The sequence below is a fragment of the Homalodisca vitripennis genome, chromosome X (genome assembly GCF_021130785.1).
Source record: "Homalodisca vitripennis isolate AUS2020 chromosome X, UT_GWSS_2.1, whole genome shotgun sequence".
Taxonomy (NCBI): Eukaryota; Metazoa; Arthropoda; class Insecta; order Hemiptera; family Cicadellidae; genus Homalodisca; species Homalodisca vitripennis.
In genome coordinates this window covers 44,895,663-44,918,211 of record NC_060215.1, presented here as the reverse complement: position 1 = coordinate 44,918,211, position 22,549 = coordinate 44,895,663, and the positions used below count along the sequence as shown (strand labels likewise).

The 22,549-nt window shown below is 31.7% G+C and overlaps 1 protein-coding gene across 1 annotated transcript in view; it reads left to right on the top strand.

The window, feature by feature from the left end:
• Positions 1-12,808, top strand: part of LOC124369432 — a 72,141-nt gene extending 59,333 nt beyond the window's left edge. Inside the window, exons 2-3 of the mRNA XM_046827437.1 lie at positions 12,006-12,275; positions 12,437-12,808. Of these exons, the coding sequence (XP_046683393.1) occupies positions 12,006-12,275; positions 12,437-12,808 (642 nt within the window). The remainder of the gene's footprint in view (positions 1-12,005; positions 12,276-12,436) is intronic.
• The last annotated feature ends 9,741 nt before the right edge of the window (positions 12,809-22,549 follow it).

The window sequence follows — 22,549 nt, the reverse complement described above, 5'->3', positions numbered from 1 at the left end:
CTAGTGAGTTAAAGTCAACATAACTACTAATATCAAGTATGAATTGGTAGTGTGAATCTTTACAGCTTTTTAATTTGAGCCTTGGTAACCTAATCTTAAAGTTTGATAACCAATAAAAGTTTGGAGCAGGGGTAAATCCAGACCATGCGATATTTCGAACATAATTTAGGTCAATAAGAGTAAACTGATCGAACAGTTGGAAAAGAAATCATTATAAAATACTAAAATATTTGAGAATTGTTTCGTTATTTTACTTATCATATATAACGCTGTATGTTATTATGGTTTTTATTTCCCTTTTAATCTCTCCTAATATATTTTCCATAAACGAAAATTATTGATATTTCAAATTAGATTTTTATATAAAAGTTCGTTTACATTTAGCTAAAACAGATAATCTCCACGAGTCACCAAAGCCCAGATTGTCCTACCTGGGATTAAACGATTACAAATCTGGTAAATTATATCAAGTACACATGCCGGGACGTAGTGCGTTAATGATTAAACGTCACAATAACAGAAGGAATATCTATGCCTCTGGTTACATTATTCGGTATATCTCAACCTAAAAATCATTCTTCCTTAACGATATCCTTATGTATATTCTCCTCGTCTAAATAGTTGTTTTTAAATGAACCGGAGAATAACGTTCATTGAATTTGGTTGATAACCGTTTATGTTCTAGAATGCCATACCCACATAACTATTATCAATATCTATTCAGCTTAACCCCAAGTTTTTAGGACTGTTCTCAACAGTTGTAACGAAGAGTCTTCAACTACCAGCTTTTTCAGCTTTCCAGTAAGAATGTATTTAGTTTTTCTGTAAAAATATTTTTTTAAACATACAAAAACATAACATAAAGTATTACGTCAAATATTTCACGGACACAACGTAATATGAGACTTACATTTTTATCCAAGTTTTAGAGTATACGAAAGAATATTGATGTCATTAAAAGCTGTGACAATTTAGTACATTTGAGCATATAGGTACTGAAATATGACTGATATATTCTTGCATTTACTTATTTAAATTATTATCAACCGAATATTTTGAATTATATGCTTAAGCCACAAATCTCTTCAGACTATTTAAGTTTTTTTGAATTTGTTTTTGAAGTTTTGTGTAATTATTTGTAACCCATATCGTGATCTGAGTCTTTGCTATTTCCACCATTAAATGAAATTCTATGAATATTTTACGGATGTATATCATACATATACTTTGCTATGCAGAGTGGAATCAACATTTTATTAATTGAGTAAAGCTTATGAGTTCAACAAGGGAAGAATATATCCGACTCACGCAATCACAAAACAGTAACTATGGCAACAGCTCTCCTACATTACTCTACATATTTTTATTAAAACCACACGTTGGGTATTTTTATAATGAAGACACCCGTTTTCATTAAACCCGTTGAGTACAAACTTAACTAAAGTTTATTTCTGTAAATTATTTTTTACTAGATCATTACACTTAATTCACTTAAAAGATAAACGAAACTTATTTTAGTACTATAATATTTAGCCTTATTTAGTATTATTTTATGCAATATCAACATTTGACTAAATTTTCTGTTTATTTTTAACCATCTATATTCAATTATAAGTGATTCATACAATAATTATACAGTGTATATGAAATACAATATTTTATAACTATAGGTATCGCCTTTCCCGATATGGAATAACCTTTAAGGAATTAATAACTGTATATATGAATGGTATTTCGCTTATAGAGATATGAGTTTCATAAATTAAATAAACATAAATAGTTAATTTTGTTTTTAGTAAAAGCAATTCATACTTTATACAAATAGTAACGCTTTAATTTTTAAAATATAAATTCTTAATTTATTATTTATAACAATATTATTGTTCGGATCATTAGTTTAGGTATTTTAGTAAGCGATATAAAAGTGTGTATATATTATATAAGGTAGGTCAAGTGTAAGTAAATATCCGTTTCTATGATTTAGTAAATATTCACTTCTCAATATGACATTACCTCAGAGCCATCTGAAAGCAAACGAAATTTATTTGTGTTAACGTCGCATTAGTGCTTAATGCTAAAAAACTGTACAAATTACCTTAGAAGCGTTGTTAAATTTTTTGTATCTAGATTTTGATAGTTACTAACGTTGTTTATAATATCATATGCGTTACAATGCCTAAGGTTATTATATACCATCTACCAATACCACGTCACGAGTCATTCAACTTGTTTAAATTGCATATGAGAAATTGCTAGTGTATTGTAAAGGCCTTAGTATAAGGGAAGTAATCAGGTGCCATTGATGCTCCTATTCCTCTTTCAGGATCACACCAAGCATAGCCAGCAGATGTGGTTTTATTTATCAAGCTTAAATTCAGTTTCTAATCATGTATGTTTCTAGCACATATTCTCAAGGTGATTAGCTTTCTCAAAAGAAGTACTTAAATTTTAAAATCCACACCTGACGGTTATAGAAAATCTCAACTACTTTGTCACGGGCTTTTTTCGCTGTTAAACATATGCCTATGCTGTAGTCATCACTAACCTTTAATATCTGTTACTTGTTATCCCTCGTTCTATGAAATCTGTGCTCTGTACATTATAATTTATTCTCATTTAAAAACGGTTAGCATTAGTTTTGGCGAAATAACTACCATAAGTAGAACATGCGTCAAAGCGATGTTTCCCAAACTATTTTATATTTTTTACATACATTGACACTCTTCTATATACAGGGAACAGTGTAAAATTCCCCGGCACACTCTTGGGAGAAGCGCTCTCACATTATATTTATGTTTAGCTCATGACGCAAATAAGATCATGTTGAGCGTCGTTGTGATCAGTGAGAGTCGCGGGACTTGTATTTCAAAATATCCCTTTTACATTTTCCATTTTTTTCTCATAATTTTTATAAAAACATCTACAAATATTTTATTCTGTTTCCAAGCATTTTATCACTCTGCTTATGTAACTGGATTGTAGTTCCATTGAATATATTGACTGACATATTTAACATTCTTCTAAATGCACAAACCAAAATACACTCTATTCTCAAAATTGTACTAAATAGATTGCTGTAATAGACCTTTTATGTTTTATGCCAATGGTAGTTATAGTTAACCTTGAGGTATTCTTAAAACGATAATGATTTTAAGGAAATTAATATTTACTATGAACTATCTATTTTTTAGAAAAAGACTATTGCATTAAATTCGTCTGCTTATGCGGCGGTTCAATCTCAATATCTAAACAAAGAGTAAAGACTATGCGTGGATTATGTTTGTTGTACGAATAACACAGAAATTTCCAGCATACTACATAGTAAAGACTGATCTTTATAAACACTTTTTGATAGCTGTAGCACGGTAGATATTGTGTTTTGGTTACTTCTGTCTTTACAAAATTTCAGATCCCAAACGTATTTGTTAATGATTTTTTGTGTCGGATAACGATTACAAATGTCCGATAATACTTTTGCCTTGGTGATTTCTCACACGTCATGTTAAAGGTTATTGGTTTAAAGAGGTTTATTTTGTACGGTTTACTCTGGGATATTTTAGTATGACGTAAGCATTGAATGCCATGGTGTAACTATTGCTTATTTATTCTGGATCTTTTTAAAGTTTAAGTTAACCGATGCAAAAATTGTTTTGGTGTCACTGACATCACATACATATGACATCACGTATATTTGGAGATTTTCAGCATAATCATGAATTGGTGTGTAAATCAGTTTTGAGTTATTTAGTTATTTTTTTAGTTAATTAACGTACGCTTCATAAAGTGAAGAACCAAGAATAAATCCTTGTTGCAAATCAATTCCTGTCGTAATTGGTGTAAAAATCTCAGAAAACTGCAGATTTGGCAAAGACACTGTTCTCGAAAAGTTTCCACAAGAAAATCCCTCACGTTAACATTGGGTAATAAATGGGACGTGATTTAAACAGTCAAAAGCTCTTCTAAGTCAAATTATTTTAAAATAGTGTTCTACTTACTGTTTTAGTTTTATTACTGTGTTTAATAATGAATTTTAAATTATTTAGTGATACTTAAACTTACAGCTTGACAATGGTGCATTCGCTGATAGCTCTATAATTCTGCTGAAGAACTAGTAATGAAACCTTATTCCTAGAAGAGTTTGGTTACATTCCAATGATGTGGGGTAATTTCCTTTTCTTAAGTATTAATAAATAAATATAGCTGATGGATGTATTTTCAAAAGGGCTTTTTAATTTATCACAATAACATAATTCTGTTAAGTATAAAATAAAACAAATATGATCGCCTGAAGTTTACCATACATTATTAACACGTTTTTTATTACGATTCAATTGATTCTAATAAGTATAGTAATATATAATGTTTATATTTATGAGGAAATTGTTTAATAATTAATATTGTCAAGTACGTATTATTTCTGTATGTTCGTGAAACTGAAGCTTATAAACTTTCTACTAAACGAACTTTTAGTTGTGGAATGTTATATTTCAATTACTTTTGTTGGGTGTAAGAAATAAACTAATACTACTTTCACCTGACAATTATCATCCACTTCTTAGTGATCCATTCATTGCCGCTGGACATCTGCACTGGTAAAGTATTTCGAAGAAGAGTGTTTAGAAAGAAAATTTAATCCCCATAGAGTATAGCTTGAATGGAATATATACTACATAATAAAGGCCAATTACATTTTTCATAAACCATTCTAATCTGTCGGTTTTATTTTTTTTTATAAGTTTATATATTAATAAGTAATATGTTAGGGTACGTACAGCCGAATTCCATGTAGTGACACCGTCATGAACTGGGTGTTTCCTGTATATAAATAAACCTCATGTAAAACTCAAAGCCTATATATCAATTCGTTTTCATGTTATGTTGAGGAAAAACGTAAGACAGTTTGCTTTTTCCCTATAGCGATAGGCTTCGCTAACGTCCAGATATCCTAACATTAATGTATGTGTAGGATTTTTTGGTGATAATAGATCTTTTATTTAGGTTTTAAAAATCCAGATTATGACTTTGATTCTCTAGTCTTTTAAATAATTCCTATAAAGACATCCCAAAAGACAGTTTGAAAAATGTGTTTATAATAAAATAGCGTATTTGTATTATATCTTGCTGTTAATTTTTTCACACAAAAAGTCACCAAGTTTTATACTAGTAAGCATTTTATCAACTAGATAGATCTACTGTTTCATTAAACTCTAAGTATGTCTTTTACCTATTATATTTTCCATTCATAACTATATTGCTTAATTATATTCGTACATTACAAGTAATGGGACGTTATATATATAATTTATGAATTTTTTACATTAAATAGAAAGGTAAAACATGATACCTGATGTTTCTTTGGAGCTAACTTAGTCTCAATTTAAGAGGAGGCTGTGGAGTTACGACAAGGATTGTCACTTGATGTGGAATAGATTGCTTTTGCTATTGTGGGACATGAATATTGTGTAACCTAAACTGTATTTACTACATTAATTGTTGAAAAAGTAAAGTATCCATTCATAAATATTTAGTTATATTGTGTCATTCTTAGTGTTAATTAACTAAATATTAACATCTAAGACTCATACGCCACTTATTAAATTATTTGAGATGTAAAATATTTTGTCAGCCAAGTTAGTGAACTTAAACAAATTTGTGTAATTCAATTCTTGATATAAGTGGCCAGAAGGGTGTTTGAGTGATGCTATAGACAGATATTTAAATCTCAGAACATCTTCCGTATAGTGGATGCCTAACTTAGTTTTGCAGTGTCAAATCCGGGAGTTTGAGTGTAACACTTGACGAAGAGTGGCCTCGGAATATAAGAGCATACACAATACCATCTATCCTACCATTGTAAACCAAACATGGAGTTGCCAGACTAGATGGTTTCTTTCTGTTGCGGACTGTGGTTCAATGCTTGTAGGTTGAATAAGAAATAATAGTTAATTAACACTAAGAATGACACAATATAAATAAATATTTATGAATGGATACTTTACTTTTTCAACAAGTAATGTAGTAAATACCGATTTAAAGATTGAATAAGAAATAATAATCATTTCTTATTCAATCTAACATGTAGGCTTCTTATCTGTATGCAAAACACCACCGCTTACAATAAATTTAAAAAATACAAGTTACAACCGTATATTGGTTTTCAGAATACCCATAGATTACTATATGTATTTCAATTTAGTGGTCATATGACCTACTAGCAGATATCTAGCTACAGTTTCAATAGCACTGATATTCCTTAGTCAGTAGATTGGGTTTACTTACATTAATCTTCATACCCGCACATTATATCACTTACACTACATACATAGTCATCCCATTGTCTAGGAACTATGCAGTCATAACTGTACCTTATAAAACAAAGAGTTTATTCATACGCAGTTATATCTCGCTACATTACGCCTTAATAATCATAAGTACAATGACCAGCCACACTTATGAGGTGACACTAAACATGCCCGAGTCAGTGGAGGCAAAAATGTGAATAGTCCTATTCTCATTGAGCTGTCATATAACAATGTAACAATGGTATAACAATGTAATTAAGTATCGTCTTGATAAAGGTACACTTCTATACACATAAAACTCCAATAATAAACACTTATTAAACGAGTCTCATAAACATCAAACTTCAAGTAAAAATTACAGTTTTTTTTACCAAGAATAAGTTTAAACATTAGTATAATAACTGTACAGTAAAAGACTAGTAGCGGGGCTAAGTCAGAAGTTCATTAGCTGATGATGAAAGGTCAACAATATTGTGGCGACACACTATTAACCCCAACAAACAACGTCATGTCTCTAAATATAATTACTCACTACTGGTTCTCGAAGTTACATTAAATATTACTGGTTTTGTGTTGAGTATATTGCTTGACTTAGTGATAAATCTACTGTATGTAATGAAAAGATTATATTGTCTAGTCAATATTTATTCCAAGCAGAATAGCACTGACTGTATCTTACTAATTTTAGCTTACAGTAGACATTTTAATGTGCCTAGTTACCGTTACATATTCACTTCATGCAGTTAAGGATTAAATCTAAATATCTTGATTTCTTAAACACACTGTAAAATAGTCTTCTTATTTAGATACACAAATTAATTTTTGTCCTATCCCTAAAGTAAACACCTCAGGTGTTGTACTTTACAATCACCTTAAATTTTCTGCAATGAAATTCCGCGGGTTGTTGGCAGGTTTAAATTGTTCATAAAGATTTATAAAGTGCTGCCAGAATCAATAAAGTGTTTTATTACTACTGATACCCCGCTTATTGGAAGAGTATTTGGAGGGAGGAACCAATGGAACCCATAGAATATAAAACGAAGCATTACGCTATGGGTTAAATTTGAAGCATTTCGAATAAGTGTCCTTCTATCTGCTTGATGGTAATATGCTTCAAATGTAGACATCGTACAGGAAATTGAACAACTGCATTATATATAAAATTCTAGAGTCTGGTGAGCTGCAGTACTTGTGACAGAGGCTGCTATTACGGTATGGTATGCGAACTTCCAGCGTAGGACCCACTGTCAGAATAGTGAGGTTGTAGATGGGCATGAGGAGCTTCTTTAATTTCGTAGGTACCATTTATAATGGTCTCCCAGAAATTTTAAGGGATCTTTTTAATCTAAAGTTTAAGAGCCTTCCAAAATTATTTTACCTTTCTAGCTTTTAAGGATTATGTATTTTACTAATATTAGATACATCTTTATAAGCCTGGCTATTTTGCTTTATTATTTATTATAATTTAAAGAGATCGTAATTAATAAACACTAGTGTATTCACAAAAAACTACTGGTCTACACTCATGCGAAACTTAAACAATACAGTATATCTCAGGCCTAAGTGCATAATACAACAGTAAATTTGCCAAATCCCAGGTTCTCAATTATATGTCTTATACTATATTTATAAGAATGATGAACAACAACATGATAAGTTGTTCTGTAAACCAGAAATATATCTCTGAGAAATGCTCGCAATAAAATGAAATTTTATCATTGCAAAATCACTTGTAACCTTCATTTTCCGTAATCAGATTATATTTAAACTAAAGTGTACTACTAGAATATTGATACTTCTAACTTCTCTTTCAGGATACACAACCTTACACAATAAACATAAATAACACAGTAAATAATTTATTAAAAATACACATTCATAATAAGAAACAATTATGTACGTTGATTATAGAGTAGATGTAAGTTAACTGGAGCAACTGGACTGTCTGCGTGTGTCTAAAGCGGGTAACTAGAATTTCTGTGTAACCTGTGGCTAAATTAGGGGGTTGAACACTGTAACCGTGTTTAAAATCACTTGCAAATAAAACTGTTATGTCAGGAAACTTTTATAAGTGCTAAATAAATAGGTTGTTTCTGGGACCCTCTAACATTGGGGGGGTATAAGTGTATAACCCCCCTTTTTAATAAAGCAATACGAAACACAACTCCCACATTCACTCTCCTACTGAAACCATAATGTTAGAGAATATTTATATTTAAAAATGTTTATGAATCTTTTTACTTTTACGAATTGTGTTCGTGAATTTGTGTGTAAATTTTTTCCAAATCATTTGTAAATGTGGTTATTAGTTTTAAGATCAGCGAATATGTTTAAAATGGTTAAATTAATTTTAAAATGACAAATTCCTGGTACCAATTTGTAGAGAGTAAGAGGCTCTTGAGTGAACTTCTTGTAGCCAAAATGATCTTGCGACGATATTTACAGGCTTTTATGTACGTTTTACAATTTTCATGACACAAGGAAATAAGTACATAGTAAACTGTGCCCCGTCCACTATGTAAAGTGTTTTTATCACAACTATATTGAATTAATTTTGAATTTAATTTCAAAATCTCAGGCTCTTAACAAGTTAATCTCACAAGTTACGCTATTAACCAATTGTTATAATGCTCTTATGCGTTACTAAATAAGGTCACCAATAATTAAGATTACATCAATCTTACTGCCAAAACATCTTAAAATGTAAATAAAAAGGATTTGTATCACGAAGCAACTAGGATAGGTTAAATATTGAAACATTATAAATAAGAATTTTAGTAAGACATTGTACTTATATTCACAATGACTGTAAGGTTTTACTATTGTATGTCCTCAGTTAATTTTATGAGAATTAATACATTTACAGAACGAATTGTATCATTATATTTTGGTATGCCCAAGTAGAGAAACTAACATAAGGTTTATATCAGAAGAGAAATGTTTTTGGTTATACGTATTTATTATCAATGGCAAAAATCTAATATATTTACTTCAATTATCCAATCTTTGGTTTGGGTAATTCTAATAGAAAATATAAAGATTGTTACAGAGTTAATGTCCTTAAGTTTCAGACTAGTTAAACACTGTTTCATGACTTAATCATGCTTCGATCTTTTAACTTTTTGGACCCAGCATTTTAAAAACCATCTCCGACACAGAATAAATGTAATTTTTAAATTAACTTAAAAATAACTTCATTTGTGTATCATAGTTTCAATATAATTAAAGAAAGAAACAAAAAAATTTTAGACTTGCAGGAACGACAGTGTCGTGCCTTTTATTGTTCGATACTATAACTGCAGCTTATATTACCTAAATTCGTCTACCTTCCATAACGGAGTAACAATGATTATTTAGGGCTAGATATCTTGCTCTCTTATAACTAATATCACATTCATAATAAGTGAAGCTTTGACATAGACTACTAGGACACGCTTAAGGCTTATTAAGGAATATTCTCATCATGTGATATACGACAAAACATTGTAAATTTATTCTAAGGTGTTATCGAGGTTGGCTTTTTTATACTGATTTTGATTGCAAATTACGTTTGAGCTATGAATTTTCTGTTAAAATTAGGAACGATTTAAAATCGTGTAATCTTTTCGTTTGATTTTTTTAGTTATGACGGGCCAGGGATTAAGGTGTACCGTTTTACTGGCACGTGAGGGGTTAGCTTTTAAATTTAAAATAAACTTTTGTGAAGGTTTAAAAATAAAAGTAAATCTTCTCCAATAAATAAAGTTCAAACTAAAATAAAACTTCTTCTTAAAAATAATAATTGGAATTAAAATTAAAATTAAAACTTCTTGATGACTTTTAAATTTAAACTTGTAATATATTCTTCACTCCCAAAAAATGTACAAAGTTCTTACAGCTTGTCCTTTATTGTATTTTCAAAATTCAAACATTCACACTCTAATCTGCTCTGGCAATTCTTCACTTTAATTTATCTTCAAAATTCAATTTTTATTTTGTTACTAATGTTCTTTACTTTACTTAAAAAAAATATTCTTAAGTGTTAGACACCTAAAAAAATTCTTCAGTGTTAGAGATTTAATAAATAAAATAATTCTTCAGTGTTAGAGATTAAAAAAATCAAATAATTCTTCAGTGTTAGAGGTTTAATAAATCAAAAAATTTCTGAAAGCATCTGTAACAACCACAAAACTCTTTTAGTATTTTTACATAAAATTTTATACACATGTGCTCACTGCACCAACAAGTTTTATGTTGCACAGATCAAAAGGACAAGTTCCTAAATTCCCATTAAATTTAATTTTTACAATATTTCTTTCCCCAAAATTATTCCAAAATAACTAAGAATGTATATTGACCGGACTCCTGTTAAAAAGTTCACTTACCCGCAGGTTCGATGACGATTAGCAAAAAGATTTACTCTAAGCACTTACAACTCTACTCGTTACAATCACTTCCGATTAACTGAGACGGAAGTACGGCACGTCTACTTCACCCCACCTCTCAATTTCGATATCAAACACTGCCATCTGGGATGGGCACCTCGCCGATAACAGCCACTTTTGTACAGTCTAGTCCTTATCATTCATCTGGACCTACTCCTTCCACCGGTAATCCACTTGCCCCAGAATTATTATTTAATACAATCGGTACAAAGGTGTTGTACCTGACACCATTAGTGTATAGAAAATTCAAAATCAAAATAGGAACACTGAAAAAAGACTTAGACGAACTTACACTTAATTGCTTGGAAATAAATAAATATAATTATACTGGTAAATTGTATCATTTTATTTGCCTTCATAAACTTATACAATTGGAAGAATGCTTTTAACGGTAAAATGTGATATGTCCAAAACCGATATAAGATATGATATCAAAATTCCTAGTATTTAAGAGTGTTTTACTACATGTATCACGTATCACAGGAGTTATGTTTAAAATTTAGTAATTATTAGATACAGCAATAATACTGGATATTAGGTAATTATAAACACAAAAACTATTTTTTAATTCTTACTAAAAATAATGGAAACATTGACACTAATAGACATTAGAGAATTGTTATGCTACGATTTACAAATTTTTTTCTACAAATTAGATTTTTTTTTAGTTTACTAATTCTTTGACACATCGTTCTACAAACCTTCTCATTTTTTTATTTAAATTTGTATAAGATACCAGGTTTTATGTAAATCCACAGTGCTCATTTAGAAAGTTTACCAATAAACAGTTTTGGAAACAATCTTCTCAAACATGTATCTCTCCAATTTAACCTTAAAAAATGTAGGTTTACATTTTACAGTCTTAGATTTGAACCCGCAACCTCTGTTGTACAGCACACCATGTTTATGTCGATTATAAAACCAAAATTTAGTGAAAGAAGCGGCTTGCCTTTACTCCTTTCCATTTGTATCCATCGCTCTTCCTGTCCCATTGTTTCAGACGGCACTATGCGGTGCCAATTAAAGAGCCAACATCGAAATTCTTGTTAGAATCCCACAGTAGCCTGTGTTAGTGGAGATAAGAGACGATGAGTTCAGGCTAGACTGCGTTTGTTTTGGCTCCGCTTGTTCACCTTGCTTTAAGTGGTTTATCTTTAGTGGATGATTGTGTAACTTGGCATAGTGTTAGATATACATGTTGTTACGTTAGTGTTAAAGTTATATGAAGTTTTGTCTAAGGAAAGTGTATTTTTTTGCAAGTGTTCAGTTGCACTTTCAGGTTTTTGCAGCAGCGACGGGCGGAGTTGAGCAGTACAAGGTCAACCGGCCGAGCAAAGTGCGTCATGCCTCCCCGGAAAACCCCTCTACAGTGAAGACTAGAGCAATGAGTGACAGTAACATTTTGAGTTCATTGAGTACTCAACTGGAAAGCCTTGTTAAAGAAATGCGTGAGTTTCGTGAGAAATCAAAAAAGGAAATGCGTGAATTTCGTGAGGAATCAAAAGCCAGGGGAAAGTCGATCGATTCTACACATAACAAGATAGACGATGTAAAGGTTTTAATTAACGCCCAACGAAAAGATATTGGCAAATGCCTCGACGTGATCTATGTTCTCAAGGTGGAGAATTCTCAGCTACAACGTGAGCTAGAGCAACTTAAGCAGGAGCTCTGTGATGTGCAACATTATTCGCGTAGAAACACGGTTGACAGGGAGTGCCCGAGAATAAGTCCGAGAATGTGTTTGAGGTTGTAGAGGCGGTGGCAAAAGTTCTGCGGTTCGACCTCAAGCCAGAAATGATTGATGCGGAGTACAGACTCGCGGGCGGTAGTGGCGCGTCGAGACCACGGGGCATAATTCTCAAGTTTGTTTGGCGCGGGGACTGTGATGAGCTGTTGCGGCTTGCAAAAGTCAAGCGTGGGTTTCCAGCATCAGAACGTGACTTCTCATCCGAAAACAAAGTATTCGTGAACCCGTCACTTTCGAAGGCCTTCAGGGAACTACTCTACCACGCCAAGTGTGCAGCGCGGGAGGGCCGAGTGAGGTTCACCTGGTACAGTAACGGGAAGGAGTTGGTCCGCTAGAGAGACGGTTAGCCGGCGAACCACATAACTTCTAAGCATCAACTGCAGGATCTGCAACGTTGGTGAGACTTTCCTAAAAGCAGTAATCTTTATAATTTATTATGTGGTATTTGTGTAAACTACTATTTTAGTGTTTGTTTTCACGTTTTAAAATGTGTTTTTGTTTTATTATAGTTAAAAATGGTTAGCAATACTTTCATTTATTATCGCGGGCCGAGCAACTTCCGCCATTCTTAGATACTGAAATTATTTCGGTATTGTGGCTTACCCCACCGGTTTCAGTTTCTATTTATGCACAGTATACATACAGCCAAACTCAAGCTTAGTCACTCACAACTCATTCTTTCAGTCGTTAGAAAATAGTTTTTTTGTTAATGACAGAATTTAAATTATATGCGACTTTAATCTTCCTTTAATTGAAAACGTAAAATTACATTTTTCAAGAGGAGGGGATCTATACAGATATTTTCATGAGTTTTTACAGTTTTATAATTTTAGTTTGTATAATGATATTGTGAACATAAATAATAGGACCTTAGATTTAGTCATGAGTAATTTTAAAGGTTTGTCAGTGGAAAGGTCCAATGATTCTTTGGTTCCTGTGGATAACCATCATCCAGCTTTAGCGATTAGTCTGGTATTGACAAAAGGCAGGTGGCGTGCCGTTCCGCCTAATGAAATTAGATATAACTTTTCTAGAGTAGGTTTTTTTCCAGCTGTATACAACGTTTCAAAACGCTAAATGGGACCGCGTCCTAGAGGCGAACGATGCTAATGAATTAGTTGCTTGTTTCTATGAAATTCTATATTCTCGTTTAAATAAACATACAAGTGCGCGTGGGAAGCGTCTATAGAAGTATCCTTCCTGCTTTACTTCAGACATAATATTTAAGATAAAAGAGGAGAATAAATTTAGAAATTTATTGAAGCGATTTAAAAATCCAGTTCATTTGGAGAACATTCGGCAATGTAGATCAACACTCAAGCGTATGGTTAAACAGTCTTGTGACAATTATGTACGTAAAATCAGAAGAATCGCTTGTGAATGATCCTAAAAAGTTTTGAAGTTTCATTAATTTAAAAAAAAAAAAATCCAAAATAAATCCCGTGGGTCAGCGGTTTGTCAGGGAAAATGAAACGTTTGAAGATGGTTTGAGCGCAGCGACTGGGTTTGCTCGATTTTACAGTTCGGTTTACGACCGCGGGGAGTTCTTGGAACCAGACACGATTAATAAATCTCCTGTCATGAATGGAGTTAATAATTTTAATTCCATTTCTGTGAGCGAGGTTTCTGCCACGATTCGAAAACTTCCGTCTACGCGTTTTCCGGATTGTTGGAATATCACTAAAATAACTCAATACAATACCAACAATATTAAAGAAGAGTAACCGATTTGAAATTCCTAATTATAGACCTGTAGCTGTTTTATGTACTCCAGCTAAAGTGTTTGAACTAATAATTTTTGATCATGTATCCTTTCATATGAAACAATATATCAGCATTCGTCAGCACGGTTTTATGCCTTCGCGTTCTATAAGTACAAATCTGGTGAATTTTGTTAATTTTACTTCTTTAGCTTTGGACTCAAGGCATCAAGTTAAATGTTGTTTATACGGACATGGCAAAAGCGTTCCATAAGGTTGACCATTTTATTCTTTTGAATAAAATGAACTACTATGGATTTTCAGCTGAAATAATAGAATTTTTTATCTCTTAACTTAAAAATAGACGGCAATTTGTTTCCTTCCAGGGATACAAGTCCGATTCCTTCCTAGCCCCTCTGGAGTTCCTCAAGGCAGTAATTTAGGTCCTCTTTGTATTAATATATTTATTAATGATTGTACCTACATTCTAAGAAGTAATTTTCTATTGTATGCAGATGACTTAAAAACTTTTTCATTAGTCAAACTACCATCTGATTGCGCAATTATACAAAACGACTTGGATTCACCTAATCAGTGGTGTATCCGAAATAAATTGATGTTGAACGTTGAATGTTGAAATTGAAAGTGTTCGACTATGTCTTTCTATAGAATATTACATCAACTTTTATTTCCATATAATATCGATGGCACAGTTTTAGAAAGAGTTGGAAGATTCAGAGATTTGGGACATCAGATTTGCAGTTTAATGAGCATATTGTCAATACGGTCAGAGAACGTTCCTTTAGCTTGGATTTATAACTCGAACTTGCAGTTTGTTTCAATATCCACATACTTTTCTAACTCTTTACAAGTCATTAGTTAGATCAAAACTTGAGTTTGCAAGTATTGTCTGGTCCCCTCATTCAGCTTTGTGTATTGAAATTATTGAAAGAGTTCAGACACGTTTTTTAAGAACTTTTGTATTTTAAGGTATTTGGATTCCGTATTTATCCTATTTAAACAGTCAGATATGTAGAGCTCTTAGAGATGTTTAAGTTCCATCGTTTGGATGTAAGGAGAAATGTCGCAAGCCTTGTTTTTCTTAAGTGTGTCATGTCTGGGTCCGTGGATGACCCCGAGCTGCTGGCGTGTGTGCCGTGCCATGTGCCGAGACGAGGAGGCCGAGCAAGTAGGTTTTTCTACGTGGAGTGTGCTATAACGGTGGGGCATGCCACATTATCAATGTTGACGGCATTTAATTTGATCAACAATGTTACAATATTTTATATATATCTTTAAAAACTATGGATTTTAAGAGAAAATGTTTTAATATTATTTTGTAAACGCTATAAATTTAGTAATATTTTACTTTTTACCTCTAGTATATTTAAAATACAATATAATAGTATATTTATATAAATTGTTATTATAAAATGAAGTACTATATTATAACTTATGTATATATTTTTTATGATAAAAGTAATAAGTTTGTGTTAATTTTACCATTATTATTTTTAGTTTGGCAGACTCTTTTACATGGATATTAAATTTATTATGAAAGTCGTTGTTTTTTCAATTTAATATAAGGATTTATTTAATTTTCATTTTACCGGGGAGGTAAACCTTAGCATAGGGTTCCCTTATAATTGGGCTTCATGCCTGTAACTGCTAGCTTTTGCGGGAATTAACATATTTATAGAATATATTTTAATAGTAATTATTGTTAGTTGTTAGTAATTATTGTTTATTCATGAACTGTTTTAATCATGTGTTATTTGTTTCATTTCATTTGAAATTGAGATTGTATATTCCTGCAATAATGAGAGTTTTCTATTATATTCTAGTGTGATCTGTGATTGTGGTTCTCGTACTTGTGATTTGTGCTCGTGCCTTTCATCCTGTGCACTGATAACGTCTGGATTGGACTCTAAGCAGCTTTTAGGTAATTTTGAACCCTTTTATTTCACTTCTATTCTTCTTTTTGTTCTTTATTTTTTATGAATAATACCTCCTCCACCTGAAAAAGAGGATTGGTTCCAATCCTGGAAACGTTCTGTTATACGTTTTGTAACACATAACAATGGCAAATGTCCTGGTTTCTTTTCAAACCATCTAACGCCAATAAAAAAACTGAAGTATAAATCATGTTCTGAGGGTGATCGCAAACCTCGTCTGTAAAATCAGATACCGCAAAAAAGTGGTGGGTCGCGAATGACATGTTTAAAGTATTTATAAAATCTTATTACTTAGACTTTCCAACTAAACTCAGCCTACTTAAAAAGGTACTTAGAACTTATATATCTTATTAATGTCAACCACTGGTTCCGAGAAACAAACCTAATATACAAAAGAAAAACAGCAATATTTATTTAGTCTTTATTACTAAATTTGTTGGTATGATCAATACTACTCTTTCATCCTTCCAAGATAACAGGAAACGTACGAGAAAACTCAGAGAAGCTGAATAGTATAAATTAAGAAATCATATAAATGTAATACAAATTTGTATACATTCACATTATGATTTGTTATAATAGAAAAATGAAACATTTAGTGTACATCATTCAATTAGCTTGAACTAAATGCAAACAAATTACTGTTTCTTGCATGTTATGAAAAAAAATTTGAAAATTTATCTGGCTTTTTCTACATAGATTTGGAATAAATCTTGTGAATTTTTGGAAATTCTATTTATAATTCTCACAACTATAAGATTGGTACTTTGAAGTAGGATACTATTTTAGTTACAATAAGTAGCTGTAGACGGTAAAATAATACACATAAATTTAATGTGTTTATATCTTACTCCTGTATTAGACCAATATCGGCTTTATATTAGGAAAGGTCATCATTTTGAAAGATTTACAATTTCACAAATTTTCTCTTGTTTATCTATAAAATATACTAATCATAATCTAAGAAACTGTTACAAAACAATAATAGCAGTTCGTTTTATTGCTAAAATTCATGGTATCTGCAAAAGACTTTGTGGTAGTTGGTATATGATGAAATATTTCTAACTGGAATAAAATAGATACTGCCGTACTGAATAAAACTTTTTGTAATTACAACTCATTCGAAGTATTATTCTAGAATGTATTAGTTTTTTATCTACATAACGGGTATTTTTATTAAATATTTACACGAAACAGACTTAATTATAATAAAATCTTAGTCAAAAAGGTTTTAGTGTTGTGATTTGCATTAACATTGGATTCCCCATGGTATTTATGTATTCCGTATTAAATATGATTTCATGTGTAGCTCCATAAAATCAAAATTTAAGATAAATCTTTTCCTAACAGATAATTTCTAAAATAATTCAATATATCTTCTACAAGAAGGAGGTGTAAATCCGTTTAGCAGTGACACGATAACGTTTTTATATATACTGAAGTTTTATTTTTCTATCTTATTATTGTCATGGGACTTCATGGAATTGGTCCTTAGATAACTAATATTAATTTTAGGGCAGTACTTAAATAAGCTCTATAAAATGTTAGCCAAAGCAAGGTAAGTGCCTTTAAAGAAGCAACAAGTAGTAGATGCATCGTCTTAGTATACCATTATTCTTTTTTCCACTGAGAAACTCTGGAGTTACATGTAATGAGTTAGCAAAAATAAAGTTCAAAGATGATCTGGATGCAAACTTTCCTCAAATTATAAAGCTGTCATAACCGTTTGTGTTTATCAAAGGATATCTGATTATCATATACGGGTTAGCGTATCTCTCATTATATATACAGGATCTCGAAACGTACAAAAACATAATGTGACATTGGTGTCGAGCGCCCGATTCAATCAATTCCAGAAGGACTTTTCTCTTCTTAAATTTTTTTTTGTATAGCACTGAATGCTAAGTTTGTTACAACTGTAAGTTTAGCTGTGCAGTGTACTCATTAAAGGAAGTAAATTTACGTACGTAGGTGTTTCATATCGCAGTTTAACCACATACAGATAAGTATACTTTAAGAATCTTTATCTACTTATCTGATGATGATATTATTACTGTTTGTGTGCCTAACAACAGGATTAAAATTTATTGAGCTACAATAAATATAGTCTGAAAAATATTATGGTTTCATATTTTTAATTATTTCGATACTATCCAATTTCAACCACCTAACTTCATTAACAATTTTTTTTTAAATAGGTGCTCATACAGTGAAAATGTTTTCTCGACTCATAGATTATAATCCCCACATATCTCTCAACCGCGATCTAATGTCACTAATGCTAAAGTTTGTTTGCTCTCAACTTTTCCTAACCTGTATTTATCCTGCAGTCTAGTACAATTTCTAATACTACAAAATCAATTAAATCATTCAGCATTATCACTGATCTTTCATAATCTTCCATTTAGAATCAACCCAATAGTCTATATGACTCTCTCATCTCTCACAACGTGAACAGTTAGGCTTTATCCTGTTCCAGTGTTTGGCACAAGCCCGTATATCTTTGATGCTTGTAGCAACCATTCAGGTCTATGTACTCTTACATCCAACAACTTTACTTACTATTCCTTCGATACGCGTTGTGAAGGAACTTCTTTGCCCTTCCTTGTATTATGTCTCTGTAATTAATCCGTTAGTGAAATAAACTTCATTGTGTCCGTTTTATTTCTAAAATATTTGAAACACTGACTCTCAACACACTATTTTGTATTAAAAAACTATTATTTTTAAAACTAGTTTGTCTAGTTTATGTGTAAAATTTAGTATCTTTAGATGAACTAGTTAGATGACATAATAATATTTTAATAGAGACAAAACATTTCGGCAAGTGGCTAAATGAGACATATTCGATCCATGTTAAAATACATTTTTTAAATGACGAATAATGTCACCTAGACAATTTTGTGACATCCTTTTGTGAACGCCCTGTATATAAGGTTTCAATGAGAATGACTGGAGGCAATTGAAATAGTTTGAGATTAAAACAACGTAATTTAAATTGTAAATAACATGAATTCATGTAGCAAATGGCTCTAAATACTATCGATAAACATACCTTATACGCAGACAAGTGTTAATGCTTGAGGTATTGGAGACGTTCTATTCTTTTACCTAAATCAATACATTTTTATGTATATTGTAGATAAATTTTAAAGATTTACTAAATTTATTTTTTTAATTAACCATTTAACTGCATAATGTATGATTGCTTTATTTGATAAACTAATCACGCGATTATTTTTCTTGACTGAAAGAAATGGTAACTGCGTGATCAGTATTGTTTCCCGAGAAAATCCAATATCAAAGAAATATTAAGAAAAATGCAAAGCGCGTGATTCAAGTTGTGCTTAGCAATAAAAGTATCAGAGAGTGACTTATTACGTTACTGCTACTTGCATATTAGTTTCCAGCACACATACCTTATTTCATTAGTTACCAAGCACATCGGATCCATTCTTTATGTATTCAACAATTACAACGTAAATAAGCAATATTGATCAGCGTTAAACGATACCTTCGTAATCTCATTGGTTTGGATATGACTGTAGTGACACAGTTATTATGTAAATGATACTTGCCAGGAATAATAACAATGTGATATGTTTCAGTGTATCTGTTGCATATATTTCATGTGTCACTAGTATTTAAGTTAGTATATTTAACCACGTTATACATAACTTTAATGTGTCTGTACAATATATACATAACCGGTTTTATTGCAATAACATTCAACTTCGTATTATACCCAGTTACAATTCCCGTTGTGAATTCGCCTGTTAAGGTTTTAAATATAGGATTAGTACGAATATTTACGATGGTTTCGACCTGTTCAAAATCTTTAATAGTTATTACAATAATTAACCTATATTTTTTCAACCTATATTTGTCCCCACTAATCCAAGCATATGTGCAATAATACCGTAATATCGAGCACCAGTATATTGATAATTTTAAAGGAAATGTTTTAATATTCTATCAAGATTTCAAACCTCCGGATCCACTATTAACGAACAATGTTGAGTTTACGTAAGTGAGATATTTTTTTTTCATAATTTCTCGTAATTATTGGTGATAATAAGTCATCATGAGAGTAACTATGGAGGACATGAGAGACCTAAATATTTTCATAATTCTAAATATAACTTCAAAAATGGCATAGGTTTCTATTCATGAATTTTTGTATTGTTAAATTTCGAAGTTTAAAAACCTTTTCCCTCTGGTATATTTGGATTTTATTCTGCAATTAGAATTTAAATATAAAATAAATAAATCCATAACAGATATTCAATATTAATAAATGTTATATGTTTGTAACAAATGATAACATTTATCTATATCAAGAAATTATTTTAAGATTTAAGTGCTTGTTTGCATTAAAGTTTGTTGATATTAAACATAAAACGTTATAAAATTATTTAAGTATAAAAGAAAAAAAATTAAATAATGTTAACTATCAATAAAAGTTTGAAATGTAATATTATTTTTTAAATGGAATTCTTTCCTTCTATTCATCTAAACTGTATTTTTGTATTTGTATCTCATTAGAAGAAATCTGATTTTTGGCTTTAATGAGGTGCTCAGTTTCTTCTTGTAAAGAATATTTGTGCTTTTTTCTCAGGGTGGAGGATGACCAGGCTCTCCTGTGAAGTAAATCTGGAGCAGTAGCATAAAACTGACTAGGTAGCAGTCAGTCTTAATATCCATCCCTACCAGCTACTTTCAAACACTGTTCCTGTGATTTCTTTAAAATAATGGTAAAAGAAACCTTTCTGGGAACCTGAATACGTTTAAACTGAGGATTATTTGTCGGTTAGGTCCAAGAGAATTCGTGGTATGAGCAAAGATAGTCCACTATTTATTCCTACGAAACCGTGGCTTTAATTAAGTGTTATTTAAAAGGTTTCACATCAACTCTGGTGGCATTAAATAAATTGTGGAGTTAGATTCCGAAATAAGTAGCGGGTACAACGTTTATCGGAAGATAACCGGATCAAGCGACGTCGAGCGTGGCTGCTGCTTGATTTGGTGACAGCTGAGTAATCCTGTCCTTGCAAGCAGCCCGCCTGCCCAGCCATTGGTGGTATTTGCTTTGATTGGTCACATCGGCACATCGTCTCTAAACGTCAAATAAAGCAAGGCGACCACTGCAACCGGCCCGGCCCATCCCAGCCCGGACCGGTCGCAGTGGTCGGGTGTCCATTTCATCGTATGCATTTTGACAGAGTATGAAAGGCCGGGCCGGGCCGGGCTGGTCTGCGCCGGGCCTGTCGCAGTAGGTGCTGTGCTTAAGTGTGGATTAAATTGATAAGAGTTATACGAAAGTTTCACTCGAGGTACTAAGCTTACTAAGGATTACATTGACTCTAATATCTTGATATTATCAATTCCGGAATAGCTGAATTATTAAATAAATTAAATATTCTACAGAGAGCCATTTAATAAAAGCTTAATCACTGCTGATGTAGGTTTTAGAAAGAATACATCAATCATGGCAGTGCTGAGGTAGAAATATCAGGGATTCACAGGTTGAACCTAAGAAAGATTTAGTTTCTATATTTTGCTTCCTGTTTAGATGTTCAGCCATGAACCACTTTATCTGCCGTACTTCTTCTCTGAAAACTGCACAGTGACTGAAGATGATAGAGATGTATCAGAGTTAACATGTTTCTGTACTGGTTAAAAAGATTATCTAAATATCGAACAGAATCTATAACACAGAATCACATACTACCTTGCCCCCTTGCTTGCTACATAAAAAATCATTCAATTTTTATATCCTTGTTCTATATTAGATAAAATAGTACATCTTTCGTCCCTGAGAAACGAGGTTGACAATGAAAGAGTAGTCCAAAAGGGTTAGCATAATTTCACTTGTTGTCAAGATAACACTGCTGAAGTCGATGGCTTATATCTAGCGATAATAAATGAAGAAATGAGTTTTCTAGCTGGGAAATTCCATCTACTAAAGAAAATTTTGCCTAGAATGAAAATGTTTTATGTTTATTAGTTGAATATGACTAAAATATATGGATAAAACCTTATCAAACTACATAGGAGTATACCTATCCACATGTGTAAGAAAGTAATTTGTTGTTTGCCGGAACCTCCTTGCAAATCACTTAATGCCAGTTTATATAACCATCAAAATATATTGTAACCTAGTAACTACTTCTCACACCTTTGTTCAAGTATCTCCTGTTGAGTTTTATCCTCAAGTATATTCTATTTAGTTAAATGGTTATTTTAAATTTAGTAAGGTAATAACGCACAATATCTCGGGCCAAACTGTCTGAAATGGTTGCAAACCCTTTATTTTGCAATGTTAAACATGGTTGGGCAAATGTGTGGAAACGGCTGCATATCCCTGGAATAGCATTACCTAAAAATACCAAATTCAGCACTCCCTAACAACTAAACAATT